General features: G+C 37.2%; 2 protein-coding genes and 1 long non-coding RNA gene across 8 annotated transcripts in view; 1 reads left to right on the top strand and 2 right to left on the bottom strand.

Moving 5' to 3' along the window:
* The window catches only part of LOC145939773 (WD repeat-containing protein 47), a 69,910-nt gene extending 60,813 nt beyond the window's left edge, over positions 1–9,097 (bottom strand). For 2 of the 3 annotated variants that reach the window (XM_083044359.1, XM_083044360.1), the window contains exon 1: positions 8,961–9,097. In XM_083044359.1, coding sequence (XP_082900485.1) covers positions 8,961–9,082 — 122 coding nt within the window. In that variant the 5' untranslated portion in view covers positions 9,083–9,097. Of the gene's footprint in view, positions 1–955; positions 1,784–8,960 lie in introns of those variants that run through there. The other variant, XM_083044361.1, reaches the window with a different exon arrangement.
* Positions 1–11,754, top strand: part of LOC145939787 (uncharacterized) — a 268,796-nt gene extending 257,042 nt beyond the window's left edge. The window contains exon 8 of the long non-coding RNA XR_014425899.1: positions 11,671–11,754. This is a non-coding gene — a long non-coding RNA (uncharacterized LOC145939787). The remainder of the gene's footprint in view (positions 1–11,670) is intronic.
* The window catches only part of Hiw (MYC binding protein highwire), a 186,891-nt gene continuing 169,143 nt past the window's right edge, over positions 9,578–27,325 (bottom strand). Inside the window, exons 17-40 of one of the 4 annotated variants that reach the window (XM_083044355.1) lie at positions 21,260–21,482; positions 20,830–21,192; positions 20,517–20,723; positions 20,091–20,296; positions 19,869–20,019; positions 19,452–19,803; positions 19,205–19,385; positions 18,902–19,092; positions 18,427–18,492; positions 17,961–18,050; positions 17,322–17,551; positions 15,644–17,185; positions 15,402–15,573; positions 14,832–15,217; positions 14,624–14,753; positions 14,151–14,557; positions 13,956–14,070; positions 13,665–13,855; positions 13,169–13,594; positions 12,710–13,078; positions 12,411–12,635; positions 11,554–12,326; positions 11,094–11,461; positions 9,578–10,872 (exon numbers count right to left, since the gene is read on the bottom strand). In XM_083044355.1, coding sequence (XP_082900481.1) covers positions 10,757–10,872; positions 11,094–11,461; positions 11,554–12,326; positions 12,411–12,635; positions 12,710–13,078; positions 13,169–13,594; positions 13,665–13,855; positions 13,956–14,070; positions 14,151–14,557; positions 14,624–14,753; positions 14,832–15,217; positions 15,402–15,573; positions 15,644–17,185; positions 17,322–17,551; positions 17,961–18,050; positions 18,427–18,492; positions 18,902–19,092; positions 19,205–19,385; positions 19,452–19,803; positions 19,869–20,019; positions 20,091–20,296; positions 20,517–20,723; positions 20,830–21,192; positions 21,260–21,482 — 7,480 coding nt within the window. In that variant the 3' untranslated portion in view covers positions 9,578–10,756. The remainder of the gene's footprint in view (positions 10,873–11,093; positions 11,462–11,553; positions 12,327–12,410; positions 12,636–12,709; positions 13,079–13,168; positions 13,595–13,664; positions 13,856–13,955; positions 14,071–14,150; positions 14,558–14,623; positions 14,754–14,831; positions 15,218–15,401; positions 15,574–15,643; positions 17,186–17,321; positions 17,552–17,960; positions 18,051–18,426; positions 18,493–18,901; positions 19,093–19,204; positions 19,386–19,451; positions 19,804–19,868; positions 20,020–20,090; positions 20,297–20,516; positions 20,724–20,829; positions 21,193–21,259; positions 21,483–27,325) is intronic. The other 3 variants (XM_083044357.1, XM_083044356.1, XM_083044358.1) reach the window with 3 other exon arrangements.

Here is a 27,325-nt window from a genome sequence, read left to right as displayed (position 1 = left end):
ATTCATTTTTTAAACAAAATTGTCGATATATTTCTGTTTTTAACATCAAATATAATTGTCAATGATATTAAATTTCTGTGTTAATTTATATCAATCTATGTTCGCGTTGGACGTAATTGATTTTAACACGACACATGTAATACTTGATTAAAATAAAATTACTTATTCCCACATTATCGTTTGTGGTGCACCTTTCATCGAAGACCAGAGAGAATTCATCGTACGATCGAGGTCAAGTTCGTGCCGATGTCCGACTACATAATGCGTCCATCGCGATCGGAGAGCTAAATGTACTTTCGATCTACCGATCGCGTTTCAGCGACATCAAATCTCTCGCCGAGAGGAGAAACGATCTTGGAGAATTTCACCGACCCCAAAAAACGACAGCTGTTCTGACGTCGCGCGAATTCTTTCCTCCCGTGCGATATATATTTTTTTTCTTTCTACGATTGTTTTTACGATCGATGGCAAAGAGAGCAGCAATTCCTCAGAGTGCGCGATGGATCGGAACAGTCCGCTCGCGATATTGTCTAACGCAAAAAGCGATCGATCTGAAACCGCTTGAAAAATAAGAAAAATGCCGCGTATTATCACAGAAATCATCATACGGAACTCGATGCAAAAACGTTTAGAGTAATTTGCGTCCGGTCAATGCGTATCGCGGGACTTGAATAATGTAACGGCTCCAAATTTACTACCGTTGTCTGTTGTTCTGATAGAATTCACGTAATCCAATGTCTCGAAGGCTATGTCCCTCAACTATTAACATATTATTATATTTTATAACATTTTATATTATATATATATATATATAATATTGTCGACGTATTCCATTAACATACATATAATAGCACGTGTCAACTTTAAATACCCAGAATAATTAATAAAATTAATGTAATTGTTTGAAACATAGATGAAGAAAGAAAATAGCAATGTAAAAGCACGCTATTCGTACCTTCCTAATGTATCCTTCGAGAAATCCTCAATCGAAGCGACCGCCGATGATGTCACAATGATCATGATAAGATTCGTATCCCATATCTCGTGATAAAAAAATTTACAGGTTCTTAACGCGTATTTAAAAAATAAAATCACCACAATAGTTCAACTCACTGCATGAAACATTCACGACAATTTTGCACGGTCCAATTTCTCTCGAAAAACAGTTCTTTTCACTCAAACTCGAGCTTGAAATATTACTTTATCTCGAAAGAATGGTCGAAAAGTTCGCTCAATAAACCGATCAAGATCAAAGCGCGAGAAAAATGTTAATAAACGACAGTCATCGATCGTGAATCACCTCGTAAATCCGGTCTCTCCAAAACCTCACGATATTCATCGAATCTTCAATTACGATCTAAGATCACCTGGTCGATTTTCTTAAAACACGAGTCCGCAGTAGATGCATTCGGTTGGCGCGCGCCGCGAAAGACCGGCGAACGACGAAGAGAATCTGACGAGGATCCACTCGGCGATGCACCGCATAATGCAGCACATATAGTCACGCACAGACGGGCAGCTGGACACGCGATGAATTATAATATTCGCGAGTTAACGACTATAATATACCCGCGATCGTATCAAACCTCTATCTCATCAGCTGTATCGATTAAATCAAATTTCTCCGATGCACCCGATACACACGCAATTTCACTTTTCCCGAGTCCAAATATCATTCGCGCGATATTACGAACATCAAGATATAACGATGCTCCGGATATCTCAAATTGTTCACGTCGGAACGATCTCGTCGTCGGCTGGTTATGGTTTCGGCGAGCAACAGACGGCGAGTGCACGCGAGATCGCGAAGTGCCAGTCGGTGCGCTGCGCCGTAATGCCGAGGAGAAGAAGAAGAGGATACACGACTGACTGAGAAGGTGCTCGTGCCGGTTCCGAGGCACATTCACCTTGCCAGGCAATCTGTGTGCACGCGTAAGCGGCTCTTGGTGCGTCTGTTGCTCGGTGTGTGCATACGCATAGATGCACATATCGCGAATCCGTACATATTCGATTTATTCTCACGAATGACCGAGAGTTTCTCCGTATGTGAACGGAGATCGAGAAACACCGGACTTCCACAACCTTGATCTTGCAAGCCCCTTACGTCACGAAGACGTCGCTTCGTCTTATATTGTTATACAATGCGCTGCAGGAGTCGTCGCGTTTTATTAGGAACCGTTCGGCTGTTAAAGCCAAAATCGATAACAAAAGTCTTTATTTTGAACTATTTTTAACTGCTACGGAGAAAGAGATCACTCAACCTTAATTCATTTATGTAGGTATGAAAGTAGGATAAAGAGATTTCTTGTAATTTTCTCGAAAAATAATATTCAAAGTGTATTTAATATTATTTAATGCTGTAATAAAATATCTAGAAAAACGAAAGAAAATAGTCTAATATAAATTAGCACATCGAGGAAAATTGAAAATCACAGACAAGAAGTTAGAACACGTAGCACGCCCCATTTCGTACGTCAAAGGGCAGTTAAATGAAGAAGCCCTTTGTTAGGAACGGAGATCGACAAGATCGAAAGGATGGGGACCCTTTGTTCTCGGATACTTGCGAAGGAGAGATTGCTAGCGAAAATCGCTTATGGCAATGCCCGAAAAAAACAAACAGAAGGCAGGAACACGCGCGAATCTTAGACAGCCTCCATTACTTAAGCCAATTATAATGCCGTTAATCGCGCTAATGAGAAACGCGCTTTGACGGAACTTAACGCGTTTAGAATACACTATGTACGCACAGTGGTCACACTCTGAATACGACGAAACGTGATATTTAAATATCGCGAGCCACTCTACTGGATGATTACGAACGACAAGAAAATTCGCGCGAAAGGAATCTTCTTATGCAAAAACATCTTGTAGTAAGTCACATAGATTCACCGAACAACATATTAGTGAGTTTCTACTCTACATCTCCGTAAAAATAATTGCGTGCTAAGGTTGGACTGCTCAATCAAAAATATTTAATAAAATTAATGTAATGGATAACGTGCTTAAACGATTCATAAAAAATCTGAAATATAAATCTCTCTTACGTATATACATTAGCAAAAAGAAAAATTTGATATATATAAATTTCTATGTTCACCCTGGGATCATATAAAAAATTCTAAACTTCTTATTTATAAAACCACTACATAAAATAATTGCACTTTACATTGTGAGCTTCTAAATTGTGTTTTTTTGTCTAGAAATGAGAGAAATTATTTATAACACATTATCCGCCTAATGATTCATTTATCATTTATCTTCCATGAACCGGATCTTCGAGAAAAAAAAAAGCGCGCGAGAGATGCGCTCTCAAGTATATTTACCTAATTAATGCATCTCACGTACTCATTGATATAGCGACAAGTTCGACATGTTTTCAACTTTCTATCATAACAGCGGACGGAAAAGAGAAAAAAGAAAAGAAAAACCGAACCCAAGAGAAAATGTAAAATTTACAGACTTTACGCTTTCAAGTGCACGCGCGTGAAGATTGTATATGCATACACGACGCAGCTTCGATGTAATAATTTACATATGACATACAATCGTTAATTAATACCGTTGCTGAAGCTCAGCAATAAGAACTGATTCGAGCTAATTTAAAGCAAGCAGCACGAGGACATATTTCACGCTCAATGACGAATACAAATAAGCAGATACGAAGGCTAAACTCACTTCTATTAACACATTAATATATTGCACACATCTCAATATAAATAATATATTAATAATATATAAATATAAATAATATATTAATAATATATAAATATAAATAATATATTAATATATTAAATACATATAATTAAATATAATTATATTATATTAAATATATTAATTATATTAATTAAATATTTATTAAATTATTTCCTCATTGCTATAAAAATGCTATATTTTTAATGCTATATTATATATAGCAAAATAAACTATATATGTATTCATACTAGTATATACTATGTGGTATATTTTCTTATTTCAATATTTATATTTCCAGCATCTCTCTCCTTATTAATTATATATTATATAATATATACTAATCTTATATTCAGCATAAATTTTAAAAGGTCAATGCACTTAATTACATATATACATATATATAATTTAAGAATCAAATAAAAATCCCTTTCTAAAAAAGGCATATTATTGACATCGTTGTCGCTTTTCTGCTGATTGGCTGTCCCGATTCGTGTTGTGCATTATATTCATAACATTAAGCAACTATCATCGCGAGGATTAGCAGTTTGACAGTTTGTCCAAAGTAAAATTATATAAAATAATAAATAATATTTATGTTTTAAATAATATGTTATAATACTTTAAACTCGATTGATATTTTTGACAATTATCAGCTGATTTCTGTCAAAAAATATTAATCACGGATAAAGTATTATAACATATTATATTACTTACAAAATATTATTATAATTATAATAATATGTAATAAATAATATAATATGTTATGATATATACTTATATATAATATATACTTATTTGTCCGCCATTAATATTTTTTGACAGAAATCAGCTGATAATTGTCAAAAATATTAATCGAATTTAAAGTATTAAAACATATTATTTAAAACATATTATTATTTTATTAAATTTTATTTTGGACAAACTGTCAAACTGCTAACCCTCGCGATGACAGCCTCTCGATACTATGAATATACGAATAACGCACAACACAAATCGAGGCAACTAATCAACATCGCGAAAAAGAGGCAACAATACTTGCGAGAATCGATTTAACATGCACCTTTTTTTAGAAAGGGACTAGAACAATCGCTACGGGCGCGCCATTCCTCGATTTTATGTTAAAAAGAATGATGACAGAAATCAGCTGATAGCTGTCAAAAAATATTAATTGAGTTTAAAGTACTATAACATTTTATTTCAAACATATTATTTTAATTTTTATAACATATTATTTTAAAATTTATAATAATTAAAGCAAATTTACGCTTTAATTAACTGATGTATGTCAAAAAGTATTAATAAAGCGTTAATTTGCTAATTAAATTTTAAAATAATATGTTAAAAATATTGAAATAGTAATGTGTTGTAAATAATATGTTAAATAATGCCTTATCTGCGATATGATATTTTTTGACAGAAATCAGCTAATTAGAGCGTTAATTTGCCAATTAATTTTAAAAATAAGAATATGTTTAAAAAATTAAAATAATATGTTTTAAATAATATGTCATAATTCTTTAAACTCAATTAATATTTTTTGACAGAAATCACCTAATAGCTGTCAAAAATATTAATCGAGTTTAAGGAATATTTTATTTAAAACATATTATTTTAATTTTTATAACCTATTATTATTTTAAAATTTAATTAGCAAATAACGCTTTATTAATATTTTTCGACAAAAATCAGTTATTAAAGCGTTAATTTGCTAATTAATTTTTAAAATAAGAATATATATATATATATATGTTACAAAAATTATAATAATAATATGTTTTAAATATGTGTGTGTCTATTATAATCCCTTTTAAACTAAATTAATATTTTTGACAGTTATCAGCTGATTTCTGTCAAAAAATATTAATCGCAGATAAGGCATTATTTAACACATATTATTTACAACATATTACTATTTTACATTTTATAACATATTATTATTTTAAAATTTAATCAACAAATTAATGCTTTAATGAGCTAATTTCTGTCAAAAAATATTAATCAAATTTGAACAAACTTTATATAAAAATATCATTCTTTTTTATGTAAAATCGAGGAATGGCACGCGCGTAGCGCGCGCTTGTGTTGTTTTAGTAATATATAAACAGATATATGTAGAAATATGTTCAGTTCGTGCATCTCGCAAGCGGTCTGTAATATCTCGATAATGCTTCGCGTGCCAAACGTACCGCGGTGAAAGCAATATTTTTCGATTCAAATGTGTTTCGCGTGTCAATACCGTTGCCCAAATTATCAGGCAGGCCTACCACCGGCAATGATCGCGACATGTGTTTGTGATTGCAACGTACGTGAACGTGAGGTAAAAATAACGGTATGGGGTGATCTCTCATCACCGAAACTGGTTCCCGGAATACTCCGACGAGTAGTCTCTCGATTGAGAGAAAGAGACGGTCCATATGGCGTTAAAACAACCGCGGCTGCAACATACCACTAACGTTTGTAGATCGCCTCTCGTTTTTATATGCAAATAGAACGGTGCGTCCCCGCATAATTCAGATCGACATAAGACGCGTCTCGCTTGTGCGATGCATTTCCGCGACAGCCAACTTATTTCAAAGGCACATGGCGAGTGCACACAGCTGAGAAGATAGATAGATTGTGTGCATCTAGCATTTCTTTCGGATACGAACGACAGGCGCGTGCTCGACGATTCGACGCGTGCTACTCACGTGTCGGAAACCAGTTTCGCGTGAAACGTGATGGCTCCCGAAGAGAGGATCCTCGAGGAAGAACCTCTAGTCGTCGTTACCGTAGATCTCGTAATTACCCGTTTCATTCGAGTATCCTTCAGACATGTTCAATTAATGGACTCTGAGAAATTTTTGATTCAATTGTAAATTCCATTTTTCGAGATAATAAAAATTTAATTTCCATCAGCGAAGCAGCGGAATCGCCGTTGCTTCGAACGATATCATTCTACTTGTACGTGGAAGTTGTAGAAATGCTGTTCCTTGTTAATAGCCTCGTTAATGCTAGCCCAACAAAAACCGTAACAAAAACATCCCATTTCGTCCACGTTAATCTTGATCGCGATACGCAGTCGGACCATAAGTAAAATCGATTTAAATCTCGAGAAGGCGCCTGATTTACCGTTTTACCCGTTCGTTTGCACCGAGCGTAAAAAAAAAAAAAAGACAGCGATGATAAAACTTCTGCGGGACACCTTCTGTGCGGTTCTTTAAAGTTACATCAAGATATACAGCAAATTCACATTAACTGTGCGGGATGCCATTATTCGGCAATAAACATGCAAATATACAATATAAATATTTCAGATGTCCGACTGCTTTGGTATTTATCCTCGCTTCAAAATTCCTTGCATGATTTGCTCCGAAATTTTTTATATATTTTCCCATCTCTCTTTTTTGAAAAAAAATATTTTTATGTATCGATGCACAACTATGCACTTAGAAGAAAGTTGTTAACTTGATTAAATCGTTCAACTAATTACTATTTTGTTAATTGAACATATAGAAGTATTTAAATTTAATGCAACATATTAAATCTAGCATAACGTGTATTTGACTACTTATATATGTTCAATTGACAAAATAATAATTAGTTGAATGATTTAGTCAAGTTAACAAGTTTTTTTTTCAATGTGCAAATTATGCAACAATTTTTTCTTATGTAAAAATATGTATAATTAAAAAAATATTTATAACGATATATATATCAAATATATTTATTCCACAAATTATACGAGAAACTGGTTCTAATATTAGCAGAGTATTAAAAAATAATTTTTCTTCGGAAATATAGCAGATAAATATGTAGTTATGCCACACAGTGGCATATGCCTTTGACAGTTATATATTCATGAATCGAGTATATTAAATAAATAAACCAGTTACTGACAGGATCAAGACAGTACTGGCATGTTGTCGTCGATGCCATTATTCGGCAATAAGCATGCAAATAAACAATATGAATATTTCAAATGTCCACTGCTTTGTTATTTATCCTCGCTTCAAAATTCCTTGCATGATTTGCTCCGAAATTTTTTATATATTTTCCCATCTCTCTTTTTTGAAAAAAAATATTTGTATGTATCGATGCACAACTATGCACTGAGAAAAAAGTTGTTAACTTGATTAAATCGTTCAACTAATTACTATATTTTGTTAATTGAACATATAGAAGTATTTAAATTAAATGCAACATATTAAATCTAGCATAACGTGTATTTGACTACTTATATATGTTCAATTAACAAAATAATAATTAGTTGAATGATTTAGTCAAGTTAACAAGTTTTTTTTTCAATGTGCAAATTATGCAACAATTTTTTCTTATGTAAAAATATGTATGATTGAAAAAATATTTATAAAGATATATCAAATATATTTATTCCACAGATTATACGAGAAACTGGTTCTAATATTAGCCGAGTATTAAAAAATAATTTTTCTTCGGAAATATAGCAGATAAATATGTAGTTATGCCACACAGTGGCATATGCCTTTGACAGTTATATATTCATGAATCGAGTATTAAATAAGTAAACCAGTTAACTGAAAGGCTCAAGACAGTACTGGCATGTTGTCGTCGAGATGAATCATAAATAAAGCGACGTGCCGCGAGCAACTGACAGCGACTGACAGCACGCCTTGTGCAATATGTCAAAGGCGCAATTACGAGAGAATGTTATGAATGAACTAGTATAATGTCACTCACAGAAAACAAGGATGAACTGACGTGTCGCGCGCATCCTCCGAAGTGACAGACCGCTCCAGGGAAGTGAGGTTAAGGGACCATGATGCTCGCGCCAGGGGAAAACACGACGCCAAGTGATCGCCGCGTGTCGAGCGACGAGAAGTTGACGCCGTTTTCGCGACTGGCCCGAAACTTGCCACGAGAGCTCTCGATCGAGGCCCACTCAATTTTTCGTTAACTTTTTCGTCGCCGCGCGGCAGACTTTTTTCTCGCGCGATTCCTGACTGACGGATTCGCGCGAACGACGACGAAATGCACGTATAATTTCGCTCTCAATTGAAGCGGCGCCGGGCCGCCGCAATTGGCTGCGATTCACGATAAAAATAAACGCGATGCCTCCGGTTGACAGCGGTGGTATACACAGCGGGGTGGCACGACGAAGCGCGCGTTGGAGCTTTCCTTCTCCAAGACGTTGGCCTCGGTGCCGCGTTTTGCCGCGCGCGCGGAAAAACTCATATCTGCCGCCGGCGAACGTACGACACGCGTCTCGGCAATTATGTAACCATTGTTGCGCGTAAATAAAGGCTACTTACCGCTGATCGAGGCGAAAAACGTCAGGATCGCGCGCACTCACGCACACACTCGCGTTACGTTTCGGAGACTGCTTGCGGCGCACGCGCACTGCCGCGCGATGGCGCTCACGCGCCGCCGCCATCTTGGATCCATCGATCGTCGCCGGCGCGAATTTCTTCTTTCTCCGAGACGAGTGCGCGATAAGAGATGTTTGCGGTATGTAGAACAATCTATTCGTATTAAATTTGCATGAATTTGTAATGTCACGCTATTAATTAAACGACGCTATAAATGATTATTCGTTAGATCGTTGCGTTCGCGACAAAATGTTCGATTTCTCAAATATTTCACTTTATCGCATCGAGTTCGAATCTGATTATCATAATTTCAACATGCAATGAATATGATTTATATAACAATCATTATGCATATTGACTTACGTCTCTGATTTATGTTTACAACTCGGCAACAGTTATAATAATTTTTGTACGCTCAGTCTCTATGGATATTAAATGAATAATAATACGATTATATGATAAGTATAGATACACAATGATTTTTTAATGCTATCTAATTTTGATCGGACTTTAATTGGAAGTTTCGTAAAATGAAACGACTCGTTTGATTCTTTGCCATTTATAATTCTCTCTTACAATACGTTTATTATAATTTGTATATATATAAAGTAATTTTATCCTATTCTCTTATTTAAAACACAACTGATACACTTTTATACGTGCATCTTGTCAGATTGGCAAATCATTGGCAAAATACGAAATACAAAATACAAAATACAAAAAACGGCGAGATCGTATATATAAATGAATATATAAGTGAATTATTGGAACGTATCGATGAAACAGCGTTCTTCATTTAATTCTTATAAGCTTAAGGCTGCAAATAATAATAATTGACACGCATACAGTATAATATCATTCGCATGCTACATTCATATACGCAATGAGTCAGTATAGTGATATTGTTATTTGCGCAAATAATATATCCAATAAGAGACATTACTGCGCATTGATAGTAGGAAGATAACGTGTCAATAGTCAATACATATGCACTAATGAAAGTCTAACAACAAAAACGAAAAATAAAACGCGAAATGTAGCATTTAGTGGCTTATTGATTATTTCATTAAGATGCATAGACATAAAGAATATATATTACCTTATAATTTATTGTATATATATTATTATATATTATATATTATATGTATACATATATAATTTATATAATATATATAGTTTTATATATATATATATATTTTATATATGTATGTATATACACGTATATGTGTACTACGTACTATGTACTATGTATTATATGTGTATATACATATATCATCTTTTTCATATATTTCTAATATCTAAATGATATTTGCGATAATTCTGTGTACTTTCTTAAATATACACTTTCTTCACATATAATAACTTGTGTATTACTTATTGATACTCAAATGTTAATCATTTCTTATATAAATAATACAGAGAATTATATTATGTCTCAAAAATGCTTAAGCAACATATTATAAATATCCTTTTCCTCTATCTATTACATCCTGCGTGAAATTATTTTCTTTTCATTCATATATGGAAATTTGACAAGCAAGTTGACGAATCTTTTTTTCGCTATCGTCGGAATTTAATTACTAAATTTACCGATAAAAACGACTTATTCATTACTTAACAAGTATACCTCTCTCTTTCCTCGCATCACAAGCTTGTCATCGCGCATCTATTCTTATATTTTGCTATATAAATTGCGTCAATTCCGGTTTCATTAAAAATCACAAGACAGCACTGGAAGCTTAGAATGTGTGTGCATTGCGACAGATACCGCATCCTAGAGCGAACTCTTCTCCAGTCGGTGGATGCTTCACGTGCAATGGACATTCGTCTCCCTCTAATTGTTTAGCTTTGGGACCTTGAAGAAAAAAAAAGATTGATAAGATATTATTGTCTGTCTAATTCAATTTATATATATTATATAATATATTAATTAATTAATATATTAATATTATATAATATATTAATATTATATTAATATATAATATATATTAATATATTAATATATTATATAATATATTAATATATATTATATATTATATTATATAAATTATCGTCTTGAGGATAGCGTATACGTACCGGCGGGACATATAGGCAATTCGCTCTTCGGGATGGTGGTAACACGCTGAAAGTCGTCGTGACAGGGTTTGCAGAAATGCGTGGTTCCGAAGCAGAAGAAGACTGCCACCGAGCAGCAGTATCGGCATTTATACTCGAGGAAATCCGCTCCGTGCTTCGGACACATCTGTGCCCTTGCCACGTCGCTACAGCCGCCGCACACTAGTTCCGCAGGGTCAAACGACTCTCCGCCTAGCTGTGCATCGCAACGCGCCTCACCACCATAATAAGCCTTCTGACATTTGTAACATACGTAGTACGCGTACCGTTCCATCGCGTAGGCAGCGGAGTCCTGGTAACGACCACCAGGTGCAAAAACTCCTTCGGCCCTGCGGAAAATAATTTAATTGTATACATTTAGCGCGCATAAAATTAAATTTATTACGCACACCAAGTGTATGTTTGTGAAAGGAAATATTACTTGTGCAAGCCTTCGTATTCCAAGCGCATTAGAGCCTTCCTTCGTACGTCTTCGTAGAGTTCTTTAACGCTTGCCAACTGCTCGGACAATGTTGGATGATCCATTGGTACTTTGCAGATCGGGCAGAGAGAGAAACCGAAGGTGATCCGCGGTCCCACCCAGCGCTTCATCAGGACGTGTCGGCAGCAATGCAAATGGAACACATGGCCGCACTGCAACTGAATCGCCGGCGCGCAGGACAAGGCCTCGGTGAAGCAAATCATGCACATGTCATCAGCATCCTGTTTCAAATCCGTTCCCGATAAGCAACGATGCAAGCAAGGTAAGCAAGTTCTCTCGTTTCTAACACCCCCACAAATGTGACCACAAGAGTGAGCCTTGTTACAAGCGTTCTTGGCGTGTTCCTGACAATCGTGATCGGCGCAAATGTTGCCTATCGCTAGCAAGCCCGTGTTTCCCGTGGTGCCGCAAAATCGGCAAATACCAGTAGTAGCGCCGACCGGTTTTCTCGGCGAACCATCGCGAAATTCTACTAATGCCTTCAATGTTCTACTGTCTGCCAAAGCCAAGATCCAAAACAATTTCGTTCTACCGCAACCTTCATGAAGGTCCACTCGTATCGCTTCCTCTTCTTCTTTGCACACTTGTCTGATATGCGTTCTGGTCCTTCTATGAAGATGTAAAATTTTGTCGCATTCCGCGCACAAATTACCGCAAGCATTACATTGAATAATGGCCGTGGTCTCGTCGTCATCGTGATTACTACACGTTGGCTAGAAAGACGAGAAAAACAAAGTCAGTTAAAATTTTACTGTACATCATATGCACGCAGAAAGAAAATGCAGTAATAATCTTACTCTAGGCGGTAACGGTTGCCCTTCAGAACCGCTCCATTGACCGGACGACAATCTTTCAACGTGATCCGAATCCAAAACGCATAAAGAGGCGAGTGCTAACCACAGTGTCGGAGATCGAAGGCATTCTGTAGGATCGCGGCTCTTTTCGTCCAATCTAGTTAAATTTAAGATATTCTCGGCTATAGCCGCTTTCGTTATAGATGCCCATTCCTCCGACAATTTACCCTGCAATATAAGGAAAGACATTCGTTTAAAAATTTATATAAAATTAATTAGATTAAATTAACCATAATACTCACCGATGCCATGTCCTTCAAAAGTTGGATTATTACTTCTGCCAGTTTACGCATCATGCAACCTCTCAACCACCATCTTGTTCCAACATAACTTTTTGGATGAATGCTGGTAGCTAATGAAACGCTTTGAAGCGCCTTACCATTTTCCTTCCCTTTTACTTTAACTTGCACCGTCAATGCTTTCGCGATACAACTTAAAAATACGTCGAGAATCCCGGCAGAATGTTCATTGAAGTCCGAAACATGAGTGAAGCCGCTGTTCGCGGCGGAAACGATACTGAAGTCGGTAGGCGGCAATCTTTCGACGTTTGTAACGCTTGCTAGTGTTTCGGGTTTAATTTCGGGCAATATTCGTCTCAGGAGAGATGTTACCTGAAAAAAAAAAATAATAATAATGTGAGGAAGATGATTTTTTTTTTAATTTTACAAGCATAATTTTTCAAGCGCTAATACGATATGTACCTGACGTTGCACCCTTGCTGATCCGGTATGCAACAAACTTAATAAATCCTTTAGTAAGCCAGTCTGATGTGATAAGTAATATTGTCCTACAGAACTTCCGCTTAGAGCAAGAACCATAGAGAGCATTTCGAAGCAATAAGTATCAGCCGCTTTTGGCAAATCGCTGTTGTCGCTCAACAAACTATTAACGGGCGTCGGTGAACACAGAAGCATCTCCCATTCTTCTCTCAAACGTATAGTCTCTTTTCTAATCGCTTGCACGATATGAGTACACACTTGTTTTTGTAAATGCGTTAGATTGCTTCTGCTAAATAATATTCCGACCATGTGTTCTCGGAGATCATTACTGTCCTCCAAATCTTCGTTAACGCCTTCTGTCGATTCCGTCTGTTGTTGCTTCTCTCCTTGTATAAGTTTCCCAAATACCTGCAATACAATACATTGTGAGAATGGAACGCTTTAAATGAAAAAATAAGTGACAAGAAATCAAGCTTACTTGAGAAGTGATTAGACGGAACACTTTCAAGGTTTCTGCCTCGCAATTTCTTTGCTGAATAGTCTGTGCGCTTAATTGTTTTCCTATTTTTAAAGACCCTCCTTCGATCTCACCAAGTACTCTGATTTGACGAACTCTCAAAGAATTATCTGGACCCTTCAATTCCATACCCACGACTATATGGCGTTGATCTGTAAAGAAATATATACAGTTACAATACGATACAGATCAAACATCTTTAAAGCGCACTTTGTTTTAATGCATAGTAATAATTACAATATTTTATATTACCAGTGATTGGACAATTAATCCATCCAGCTGATCTGCTCTCAATCTCTACTGATCTTAGCTTTGTCATCTCATCGGAGTTAATACCAGACAGAAAAGTCACGCTCGACACTTTGTGCTTTTGAATAAAAATATTCAATTACATAAATATTAATTGTGTGTGATACGAGTAATCCAATTGTTATGAAAAGAACTTACTGTTAAATCGCGGCAGTTATCGATGTGTACGTACAACATTCTAGGCAAGGCATGAGCACCACAGATAATAGTAATCACTTTAGTTTTGTTACGATCTTCATCTCCGGATTCCCAAAATGTTTCTGTTGAATTGTCCGTTAAACTGCCAATCATAGCTTGGCGACTGGAAGCTTTGATCTCGACGCTAGACGTCAAATCCTTTAAAGCTTCCACACAACTGCTTATCTGTTGCGAAACTGTCGATTGGTGGCTCTCGTGCATACTCATCGTCACATCTTCTTCTTCTTCGGAACGCGAAAGGATTTTGCTAATATTGCTAAATACATGACTTCTATGCAGAAACATATGATCTGCTGGCGTGAATCGAATACCCCAGCATCGAATCGCAGCTTGTTGTAACGGAGATCCTGCAAATTAATATAATTACAATATATCTATTAAATGTCCATTCAGATTTGCTACAAGCTATTTACCAAGTGGTGGCAATAACATTAAATCCGCAATTGTTTGCAATAAAGTGTGAAACACAGTAGGTAATGGATTGACAGATTCTCCAGCTATCACTAAATCACACAAAGGATGCTCACTGACGCCGATCGTATCCTGAAAATTAAAACAATAACTATATCATATTCATATCAACGTTAACAAAAATAAATTCTTATTAAAAATATTACTTACATGATCTTCTTTCTTTTCTGTTTTGTTATCATCATCATTCGCGTCTGTATTGTCAGAAGGAACGATCGGCGTAAGAGACGAGACGAACCACCACAGTAAGTCGTGCAAACAAATTGGTTGCGTTACGCTTCTTAAGAGCCAATTTAACGCCTGCATCGCGTAAACTCGACAAGCGGCGCGGCGCAATGCTTGCTTCATTGCAAGTTGTAGATGTTGCAAGTTGTGTTGTTGAAGAACGAACAACATCACAGGTCTCATGAGAATCTCAATTCGATCGTTGCTTGCTACTTCGGTTTGACTAGTGGACACTATCGCGGATTGATCCATCGATGGTACTAATTTCTGCAGTGCAGCAGATGGATAACATAAAAGCGAAGACCCCGCTTCTGTAAAAAATAATACAAAATATTTCACTAATATTTATTCAAGAAAGAATTTTGTGATTATTTATAATATACGATAACAAAATATTGCTTAAAATATAGAATATAATAAATAATTATAGTATTTAAATAATTAAATATATTATAAATAAATAATTATAATAAATAAATATAGAAACGCGCATACCGTTATTCATTTCGCTACTGCTATTATTACGTTTTCTCATCATAACAACTCTGCCGTCGTTACTATTTCTAGCCCAAGGCGCGCCGGTAGACATAGATACTGATCTATGGAACGTACTACGATTTTTGCCGCTTTCATTATCACTGTCACTCATTGGATACTCTGATAAGGGCTGTAAATAAGACAACGATATAATTGAAGCAATGTTAAATATTAAAAATAGAAAAAAAGTATTTTTTTACCCTGCCATTTGCGTTATTGAATGTGCCACTTCCTTCATAATTATTTTGTTGTCCATTTTCACGTCTCAGAGTTTCTTCGTAATATCTTTCGTCGTGACTTTGTGAGTGATGAACACCTAAGGCTTGTAAACACTGGAATGGTCCAGTTGGCGGAAATGGTCCGGCGGCCTCTGGAGGACTATAATTCTCCGCTACAGACGATAAAGTCTGCGAAGGTCGTCTCTGCTGTTTCGGGATATTAAAGCCAGAAGCGCTAGCCAAATCCAACAGAAACATCGCATTGTTCTTCATGATGATATGAGTTTCATTTCCACTGGGACTGTTAATCGGAGATAGAGTTTTGCTCGTACCGTTTTTTCTCTTAGAAATCCCGCTTACAAATTTCTTCGCAAACTTGCTCTTTCTGGCCTTCAAATACTTATCTCTACATGTGTCGCAGATTAAATACCACGAGCTACCACCGACGCCGCCATCTCCGCAGTTGCCTGCCCACCCCACGCAATAGTTTCCACCGCTGTTGTATCCTTTTCCGCCCGCATGCCAGCCGCAACCGGGATGCATCATCTTCATATGATAAGTGACTGGATGTGGGAACATCAGGCCACAAAGTTCGCAGATAGTCTCGCGCTCGATCCCCGCTAAAACCTCAGACGCATTCGCCCTACCAATGGGCTTCCATTCCTTCTTCTTCCGATTACTCTTCTTTTCGCGTTCCTTCACTTTATCCTCTCTGGGACGTTTCTCTGGTATCGGTCGTTTCACCAGCTTCATCGTCTGTATCTGCGATATAGGACTAGGTAAAATTGACTGTTGTTCGATGGCCTGCAGACAATTGGTGCTGAGTTCTTCCCATAGAAAAACCAAGCTCTTCAACGCGGGTGGCAGCACCGCGACTGTGTGAAATTCGGGCAGGGAACTGAGCTTGCCCGAGTTCGCCTGAATCTCTTCCTTGATCGTATTCTCCTGTTTCTTCCTGCTCCTATTAGCATTAGCGTTCGCGGCTGAACGCGTGAGTGTCTCCAACGTGCTAGGTTGAATATGCAAGTAATTGCCGGCATTCGTCACTTCGACGGAATGTCTCTGCCGTGCCTTTTGCTCTTGTTGCTGCTTGTCACTGGATTGTACGACCGTATGTCTGGTTACAACCAAAGCACCTTGTTTTGGTAAACTCGGGTGGAACTTGAGGAAACTCGCGCAAGCCATGGCATCGTGCACGATCCCCTCGTGCCACAAAAAGGCCGCGAAAACAGCTCTCAGACATTCCGCCACGGAAGGACTGATCGCTTCCTTCACTTTGTCTTTACTCAAATTTAGAGCACGATTAGGATTGGGACTTTGCTGCGCGTTGGCGGGCGACATGGCGCGTTTCGCTCTAGTTTTCACGGCCTTTATGTGATCCCTCTTGCTCATTTTCGGCGAGTGTCGCTCGTCCTTTACTCCGGAAGAACCGATGCTGAAGTGACCCTTCATAGCTGTAGCAGCGCTTTCGGGACTCGTCTGCGTTTGCGCTTGAGACACTTTGCGCGGACTTTCCTGAGGATCCTTTAGAAAATTAAGAAATAATATGGTTTATATAGTTACTTGCATAATTTTACAAATAGTAACACATAACAGAGATTTTATCTTTATCTTATTGTTAATGAAGGAAGTGCAAAGGCTTTTATATTAAATTACTTACGGCGCACTCCTTCTTAGGAGTATCGGGTGGACTAGCTATGCTGCCTTCGGATCTCATGTGTAAAGAACTGCAACTTGGACTCGGTGATAGATCACGCGTATTGGCAGTAGTACTGATACCGCTCGGTGATTGAGATGGATCTCTCGTCAAGCTGCTAACCAAGGCACTTGTGTCGCTTTGCGTTGAACCGCGACGTTGCGACGTTGTACTGTCGATCATCCCTCCTGATACTTTAAAAAAAGAAATAATAATATAATAATAATAATCGCAAGTTGTGTATATCCCGACACCCGTAAAATACATTCGAATATTCAATTCTGTGATGGCAAAGGGGTATTACTCTCTCACCTTACTGGCAAAACGTATGGACAGCAATAGAGCAAGACACTTATAACATTCGCTTACACAATTCATTCAGTAAATTTAAGTCGTGCAGATTAACTTCGTGCGACCGTGTTGAAAATTAAAAAAAGTTTCTAAAGAACATATATATACACATTTTTCGCTTTTGTATTAAAGTGGAATATAGAATTACAACAGTACGAATTCTGATGACCGATTGCTCGTAATATAGATTTAGACGTGATGTAAATTAAGATTAGGCTGTAAATATATTAGCGTGTATATTAGTAATCTTACCTAATAGGGAGAGGCCGACACTTCGGAGGGAGCCGCAGAGTACAGGGCTGCTACTCATACTCTCTCCCCCTCCTATCGCGCTTCTCCCACCTAATAATTTTGATTAATTGTAGCATGTTTATTAAGTACGTCTTAGTATTTAATTATGCTCTCGGCTTCTGAATCGTATAAAAAGTTTATGCGCGTATGATGTAATCAATCATGCATCAACTAAAGAATGAAATGTCGCGTGCCATTCCGATTGCTATTTCGCATGCATAATCATAATATTCACTGATCAATATGTGAAGTGGGGGGGTTCTACTGTGTGTGTGTGCCATCAATATATCCTATATATATATATATATATATATATATATATAAAATAAATGATATATAATTAAAACAGATCTTCAATGATACAGAGATTCTGTGCACTATTCGATAATTTACAACTTTAGTAATTCAATAGGATAGGAGCGAGTACCTGGTGCGTTAGCAGCAGGAGGGAAGAGGCAATTGCCAGAAACGGCTGGCTGTCGACTGGACCCAGCTAAGATCAACATGACTAATTTGTTATAACTAATCCAAACAGCATATATATTATTTATATATTTAATTAATAGTTAATATATAATTGTCTAATTTTTTTCTATCACATCTATCATATATTTATCGCAATATCACTATATTGAATATCACTTTTGTATTCTAATACGCGATAAAGAAAGGAAATATAGTAAATACATAAAATATTTTGCATTGCTGCCTTACAAGTATCAGCGTCCGTTCTCACAGCTTCTAAAATATTTTATTTTCAAAGCAATTGCCAAATAGTGCCAAATTACACAAGAGTATACACATGGGTGTACAATGTTATAGAGAAATGGGTCATGAAATAAGTCTGTTCGATAGAGAAATGACTAGAGAATTTATAATTTAACAAAGTATCGCATATATACCAGGTATTGGGACTGGACTAGAAGACGGGCTGTGAAACCTGGGCGATCCACCTTGGGGATTCTTTGGCGAGGAACTTCTTGATGTACGCCGCGGCGTTTCCGGCGGTGTCGCTCCGTTGCCATTAACGCGGCTTTCCCCCATCGCTTTTACCAACTCCTTTACAGATACGCCAACAAATTCGGAGAAATCTCTGAAAAACATTAATTATATATGCAACGTAGGAATTTTAACACTTCAAAATTTACCATTTTTTTAAATTTGCTATGCAAAAAGAAAAAGAATATGTGCACGAAAATAAATACCTGCCCGGGGAACTTCTTTTCTCTCCATGACATTTATCATCACCTCGCAGCCATTTTTGAAGAACGCTAAATTTTCCTCCGCCACCTTCTCTTTCCCGCTCTTTGGCTACTCTTTCTTTCGAATGAGGCTTCGAAAACTTTGCAGTACCATCGGCTTTTTCCGATACGAAGCGTTCGCTCCCTAAAACATATATATTTAACAAATATTTACATGTAATATTATTTATTCAGATTTACAATTATATACCTGGCGAATCATGTTGATTGTACGAGCCAAAAACAAATGGATTTGTATTACACCCCTCAATAGACTCGGCCGTCTCCGGCGTGTAATTTTGTGTGGTAAAATTGAAGCCTTCGTGGCTAACGGAAGGTACCGAAAAATCGAAACCTTTATGACTCGGTGAAATGGCGGGGTCCAGTATTGACTTTTTGTCGATCGAATCATTTTCTAAATCCTGCTCGAGTTTCATATAAATTACGCCAGTTTGTTTGTTGATTGCGAGCGACCATGCCTCTACGTTTCGACTCTTGTCAAAACAATATTTCGCCACCGAATCTTCATCAATACGCACCCAAGTTCCTTCGTGATTCACGCACTATAACAGGGGAATCGTGAAACACCATACTGTGTAAGTGGCTACTTGTTAATGCATTAACTTACGTATTCTTGAATAGTCACTGTATTTCCAAGCGCTAACATTCCGATCGGCGCGCCCTTTAAGCTCGATTTGCTTCTAATATTGTGCCCGGAAGCGCCACATTTCACGACTATCATGCTTCTTCCGGCATCGAAGGTCACCGTCTTTCTTTTACTGTAAAAAAACGATCGGATTAAAATAAGAAATAAAAATGGATAATATGAAAGAAAGATTTGTTTACGTACTCGTCACCAGCATCAGGTCGCTTTCGCAGAATAGTTTCCTTAATGACTTGATCTAGAATAGACTTTGGTTCTTCCACTGGCAGAAGCAGAGTTTTCCCTAAATGCTGATTGTACTGCAAGCACCAGGCTTCGAGATGACTACTGTTACAATATTCCTTGATTGTCTCCGCGTTTAAACGTAGCCAAACGCCGTCATCGTTATGGATCTAATCAAGTAGAAAAGCAAAGCTTATTTAGTCTCATTTAAATTTCTTTTTCATCTTTGAAATATATAAAAATAATTTAAAATCGTACAAAAATAAGAACACGATATTTTTTTTATCTTCAGATTTTTGGCTAAATCTATGTTATTTTCATTTATTCCTTACAGTAAATTGGAAAAAAAAATTAATTAATTAAAAGTCTCGATTATTTTTTAAGTATTACCTCATCGATGAAAGCTATAGTGCCATTAACCGAAACGAATCCGATTTGTTCGCTTTGCAGCGATGGATGAGCACGTATTCTCAAGCCAGCGCTATTCTTCGCGACGAATTTCCTGAGTCTGCTCGGCTGAAGCTGAGGCTTTTTAACAATGTTCTGAGTGGGCGGTTGCATACCTTGCGGAGGTTCCTTCACTTCGACTTTGTAATTCTAAACAAGACGGAATTAAATTAACTTTAAGCTTCATTTCCGACTAGTAAAGCGGGGACATGGTATTAGAACTGAGAATCCAATCAAAGATGAACAGTCTACGTACATCGTCCATGTTGTAACCGTCCACCGTGATCATCAGTGAGTACCAGCCGACCGAGGATGGTGTCCACGTGGCACTGTAACTGCCATCGCCGTTGGGTCTGACCAGCATACTCTCGCTCGATCTCTTGACGGTAGGGGACATGAACCTCAGTTCCTCGAACGAGTAATTTTGATAGGCTTTCATGATGGTGATAGCGTAGAAGCACATTTTGTTGTTGATAGTAACCTCGTAAGGGATGTCCAAGGATGGTTGTGGATGACCGCCAAAAGTCATGGGATCCGGTTGAGAGACACGACGGATCTTCCTGCTCTGATCGGATTCTGTGATGTCTGTCTTGTCGATCGGCACCGCCTTCACTTCGATCTGCAAAGAACGATTTGAGACATTCGAGAGATACCGCTCGAGCGATCCCGGAAGCAGAGAAATATACCTTTAATCCGGATACGTGCACGACTTCGCCGTATTGATCTCTCGTGAGCACGGTGACGATGGCTGGCCATCCGCATCTCATTTCTTCCCGCGAATATAACGCCTCACATTGAGAGGGATCGACGAAGCTATCCGGTTGCAGCCATCGTGCGAGTCTGCCACCGCTGGTACCAGCTGAACAGGAGACGAAATCGCGCAGGAAGAGACGCTCGTTCGAGTGACAACTAATAATAAAAAACAAATATTCCAAATTTAGTTTGTTAGAAAAGTGTTCCTTATTACAGTACTTCGCAATAATCTTCTTAAATATGCTAAGTACATCATATATTTAATTTGATATAAGTATATAGAGAATAAATAAGTTTCTCTCAAATTTAAAGATTTTGAAAAGAACAAAAAGATTCTACATTTTCCTGTGTTAATTTATTTCTTAAATTATTATTTATTTGTGCAGCTATAAAATTGTGCTTAAATTTTAATTCATATTCGAAAACTCTTTCTATTCATATCGTGGTTTGGAATTTGCTGCAAGATATACAAGCAAACGTGTCACGTTTTTGATAAAAGTTGGGGAAAAATCTTTTATTAATGAATATATAAAGTGCAGAAACTTCGCATAGATCGTACTTGTATATTCTAATTAATATAGCACGATATAAAATTATGCGCGAGAAGTAGGAAATGGAGTATTTCCGTTGAAACTTTTAATCCTTCGTTAGTCATGTCAGGGAGAGTCGTAATGCTGAGAATATAAGATCATTGTGCGATGAGATACACCGCGATATAAATGCCACAAAAGTTCGTGGGTTCACGGATGATTCGCGTACTTTTATTACGAAAATCAAGCTAAGTCTATTATATATCGGTGCAGAGCGAGCACACAGTTCATTAAAGCGAGTTTGAGAGTCGTGATGTCCCTAATTGGCTAGTGCGCGGATTCTGACTGAGATCGCGAATAGAGGACGATGCTCCTCTACCAGTCAGACAATCGTCGCTTCTCTCCCGTTCGAACTCTGCTCGGACTCATCCCTAATAAGGTACAATCACATCGTGGTTCTTCTCCTCGAGGCTCGTCAACATGATCCGAGCTTCGCTACCTATATACCATTGTATTAAGTGTGCGAACTGTATCTGACATTTAAAGAGCATTTGAGAGAATGGACGTTATAAAATTTTCGAGATTCTGAGAAGACACGCACAGTAGCTCCCCGGCTTCAAGATATAAAAATATGTTCTTGTGCATGAGCTGAATTATTCTGAATTTTTGAATTTCATTAGAAAAACAAGCGCGCGCTATGCGCGCGACATTCCTCGATTTTATATAAAAAAGATTGATATTCTTATAAAGTTTATTTAAACTTGATTAAAATTTTTTGACAGAAATCAGCTGATTAAAGCGTTAATTTGCTAATTAAATTTTAAAATAAAAATATGTTATAAAAATATGGTATAAAAATTAAAATACTAATGTTATAAATAATATGTTATGATATTTTAAACTCGAATATGTTTTGACAGAGATCAGCTGATAACTGTCAAAAATATTCATCGAGTTTAAGGAATTATAACATTTTATTTAAAACATATTATTTTAATTTTTATAACATATTCTTATTTTAAAAATTAATTAGCACATTAACGCTTCATTAATATTTTTTGACAGAAATCAGCTGATTAAAGTATCGGAAAGTTGTAGCCGCAAAGTTGTATACATAAATGTATATATATATAAATGTGTACATAAATGTATATATATATGTATAAATGCATATACTATATATACATGTATATAATGATATACATATTCATATATATATATATATTCATAATTAATTATGCAATGCATCAAGTTCAATCTTTTCTATTTAAATCTTTAACAGAAAACTTCAAGTCAGGAATGAACCGAGGATTTCCATACGTCTGCCACGTTACACGTCTCGCGCGAGATTGAGCAAGGTCCATATAGTATTGTCACCTGACGGCGAAACCTGACTTCACAGTCAAGACTGAACCGAGGATTTCCAACATCTGCCACGCTGCGTGTCTCGTGCGAGACTGATCCCACACACACACACACACACACACTCACCAGTCGCAAGACTCTGTATATTAGACTCGCGCGTCTCCATGCGTCCGTCACGCTGTACGTCTCGTGCGAGACTGCTGATTGCTGATTCCAATAACCAATCGCGAGACTCTGTATATTAGACTCGCGCGTCTCCATTAGAGAGCCTCATAGGGAGAGAGTGGCAAACTCGATCACGTGACCTTTCTTCTGATTGGATAGAGGTGTTGGAACAGAGGTATTCTAACGCCTCTATCCAATCAGAAGAAAGGTCACGTGATCGAATTTGCCACTCTCTGGGCTTCTGCACACAAGACGCGTTGACGCGTTACGCGTGGTGAGAAGGCGACGCGATAGCCAATGGGTGCATCCAGTACAACACCGCTCACTGAGCGGCTGATCGTGATTGGTCTAAAGTCTAAAGTCTGCCAATCACGATCAGCTGTTCACTGTGCGCTCAGTGAGCGGTGTTGTACTGGAGGCACCCAATCAGATTTCCGCCGCGCGTCAAAGTTGCAACTTTTATTGGCTAACGCATCGCTTTCTCATCACGCTGTACGTCTCGTGCGAAACTGATTCCAATCGCCAATCGTAAGACTCTAAACGTATGGAGGCTTGTGATTGGTGATTGGGCCAGTCTCGCATCTCGCGCGAGACGTGTAGTGCGACAGACGCACGGAGACGCCTCCGTCACGCTATTGGTTATTGGAATCAATCTCGCGCGAGATGTGCAGGGTGACGGACGCGTGGAGACGCGCGAATCTAATATACAGAGTCTTGCGATTAGTGATTGGGCATCATTCTTGCACGGGACGCGCAGCGTGGCGGACGTGTGGACATTCTCGGTTCAGTCCTGACTGTGAATTCAGGTTTCGCTGTCAGACGACAATACTATATATGGACCATGCTCAGTCTCGCACGAGAGTACAACGTAGCAAACGTATGGAAATTCTCAGTTTATTTCTGACTGTAAAGTCAGGTTTCGCTGTCAAGTGGCGATACCGCTACGCAGTCTTGCGATCGATGATGGGAATCAGTCTCGCACGAGATATTCGAGTTTTAATATATACATATATGTGCAAAGTTTATTAATATCTCGCAAAGATTTTAGTTTGACTAGACAACACAAGCGCCGGACACTGTGCGGCGCATTCTTATATTATGTATAATAAATATAAAAGGATTTGTACGCTGGTGTGTCTGCTTGGTACCAAAATATTTTGTAAACAATGTACTATCGAAATATACAAGAGATGAATTTTTGGCTCGTCATAAAATATTAAAAATTGACGCTAAGTCCCCTGGAGATGCATTTTTATATTACGTATATTACTATATTTAGACAAGCCAAAAATTCATTGTTTATATATTTCAATAGTACATTGCTTGCAGATTATTATTATATCATAAACATACAAGCGTAAAAATTTTTTTATTTAATATAAGTAATATAAGTCTACGCCGTATTTAAATTTTTCTCCTCTAATAAATTTAGTACTTTAATCATTTTGTAAAATCGTCAATAAAGTTACGCGTACTTATAAATATGATTTTCTCACGAGTATGTGTAGAACCGATTCCGTATTTTATCGTCGCGAGAACCGGTACTTCGGAAAAATCATGCGTGAGAGATCTTGTTGGAATTCGCGCATATCGATCGATTACAGTATTACAGTATTTCCTCGTGAAAAATAATCAAAATCGATATTTTCTTCGACGACTTCATGACCAATAAATCCATAATATATATAAATGCAAGAGTGCAAGAGTTTAATGAACATACAATGTGTAAATATATAATGTGTGATAAGTAATCTCCCTTTTAGATCTATATTTTTTTTATATAAAAAAAAGACTCGAATGTTTTATGAATAATTATGAATAATTGTTCGAGCTTTGAAAGAATTTTTGAAAAAGACCAAGTTTTAGACTATTTACACAAAAACTATTTTGAGTAGAATGAAATCTCTTAAATTATACTTAACATTCGTCTTAATCGTTAATTTAATTTTGGAAGAGAGACCATTCCAGCAACGTTTCGTTCATTAATTTAATTTTGGAAGAGACCACTTTAGCGAATTCTAGATTAGGAGAAATTAAACTCCGATGATACCTCGAGTCGGGATGAGAGTTATGTTAGAGCCTCGATCCAAGTCTGCGGTATCGCGCGCGTATCAAACCATGTAACAAATGTAATTTTCGCGAGTCAGATATAAGCGCCGAGGAACAGCGCGCTTTCGCCATCGATCATAGTCACGACGAAAAAGATGAACGAGCGGCATGCTAAAGATAATAGACACCAGTGCATAATACGCGAAAGAGAAAGAGAGAGAGAGAGAGAGACAGAGAGAAGGAATCGGGAGCGTGTGGCTTTAAAGATCAGTATCCACGTGACGTACAGCCCGTACGTGACCATTTCGGAAATGGACACTTCGTGGCAACTTTCAGTTTGAGAAACGCGTTATGAATGAATGGAACAACGTTTCATATGTGACAGGAGGAAGAGAAGGAGGAGTTGCGTTCTAAACCAAGAGGGGGAAGGGCGCAAGCAATTTCTCATGGGAAATTAAATGGGCAGGTTTCCGCTCATAAAGCGAAGAGCTTATGACGGTATGTCGAGCTTTAGGGAAACGCTATTTGCTATTATGAAAAGCGATGTGGCGACGTCTTTCAGGTCATTGTCTCGTTTTTACGACGTATCTCTGCGCTTCCCTTATCGCGGGAACATCCGGCTCTGAAACAATCTGTCGGAGCCGATGTGATTCACGTTACATTTTATAACATGCCTCACGTATTTTTTTTTTTTTTTGACTGTCAGCCTAATCGTGAAAATTTCAACGCTTGTGGGTTATATAGAAAAATTCTCAGGAATATAGTCGTCCAATAAAATATGCAGTATTTATGTTTGATAATCGGTTCTTTCTCCATTTTATTTATGGAATTTATAAGTAAAAATTAAAATAATTTTTGAAATATATTTTCAAGAAAATTCCAAAATATAGTTCTATCTCAGATTCTTGGTACAAAATTTAATTTCTACTAAGTTGAAAGTAACGACAAAGAGAGACAGTTTTCTTTGACGTTTTAAATTAATTTTTATAAATAATTATATTTTATTCATTATTCGTAATACAAATTTAAAATTTGTTTTGATCATCTTATTAATTCTGATTTTCAAAATAAAATTACTTTGTTAATTAAAGCTTTATAAAAAGATTGAATTGTAAACAATAATAATTGATAAAAAAATATATTTTGACATATCTTTCTCAGCTTGTAACCATGAACAATTAAAATTTTATTATCATGGATAACGTATCTCTTTGTTTCATAAGGTCTCCTTGTTGAAGATACATAAAGATTTTTTTAAATTTTAAGAATTTTATTTTTGTTCAAAAATTTTATTTACGTGTATAGATTTTGAAAAAAAAGAATACATTTACACGAAATGTCTAGGAAATAATTAGTATGCATGCCTTGATTATCTTATCGTCTGCTAATGTTTAAAGCCGAAAACAGCTAATATTTCAATGGTTTTGTCAATGATTAAGTGCGATGCAAAATTCGATCGATATTTCTCAATCGAAAACGAATTGTTATTAAAACGCAGCTTCGTTTTGTATAAGAGCGACACACCGATTGAAACCCATTGATCGGGGTTACAAGCCCTGAACGCGGCTTACGCAATTAGCATCCGCGATGAACATCGGTCACCTCGATGCGAATCGAGGGTTCTCTGGACAGCAAGTTGGTCAAGGTCGTCCTGTGACAGGTGCGCACCGATCATGGTGCGACGAAAATCAACGACCGCGTTCGCTCCCGCAGAAGTCGATGTCAATCCCCTTGGCAAGGGCGGCCGATCAAAGAAGAGCATGGATGCTCGTTCCTTCGAACCTGACAAGTCGACGACGAGTCATGGCCGGCATTTATCTCTCAAAAGGCCGAAGAGAGAGACCGGCGGGAGATGGAAAAAGAAAGAAAGAGAGTGGCAAGGCGAGTCGA

Source organism: Prenolepis imparis, unplaced genomic scaffold, assembly GCF_030444845.1.
Source record: "Prenolepis imparis isolate NDT839.2.m4 unplaced genomic scaffold, iyPreImpa1.0 SCAF_8, whole genome shotgun sequence".
In the NCBI taxonomy this organism is placed as follows: Eukaryota; Metazoa; Arthropoda; class Insecta; order Hymenoptera; family Formicidae; genus Prenolepis; species Prenolepis imparis.
This window is presented reverse-complemented; position numbering and strand designations above follow the sequence as displayed.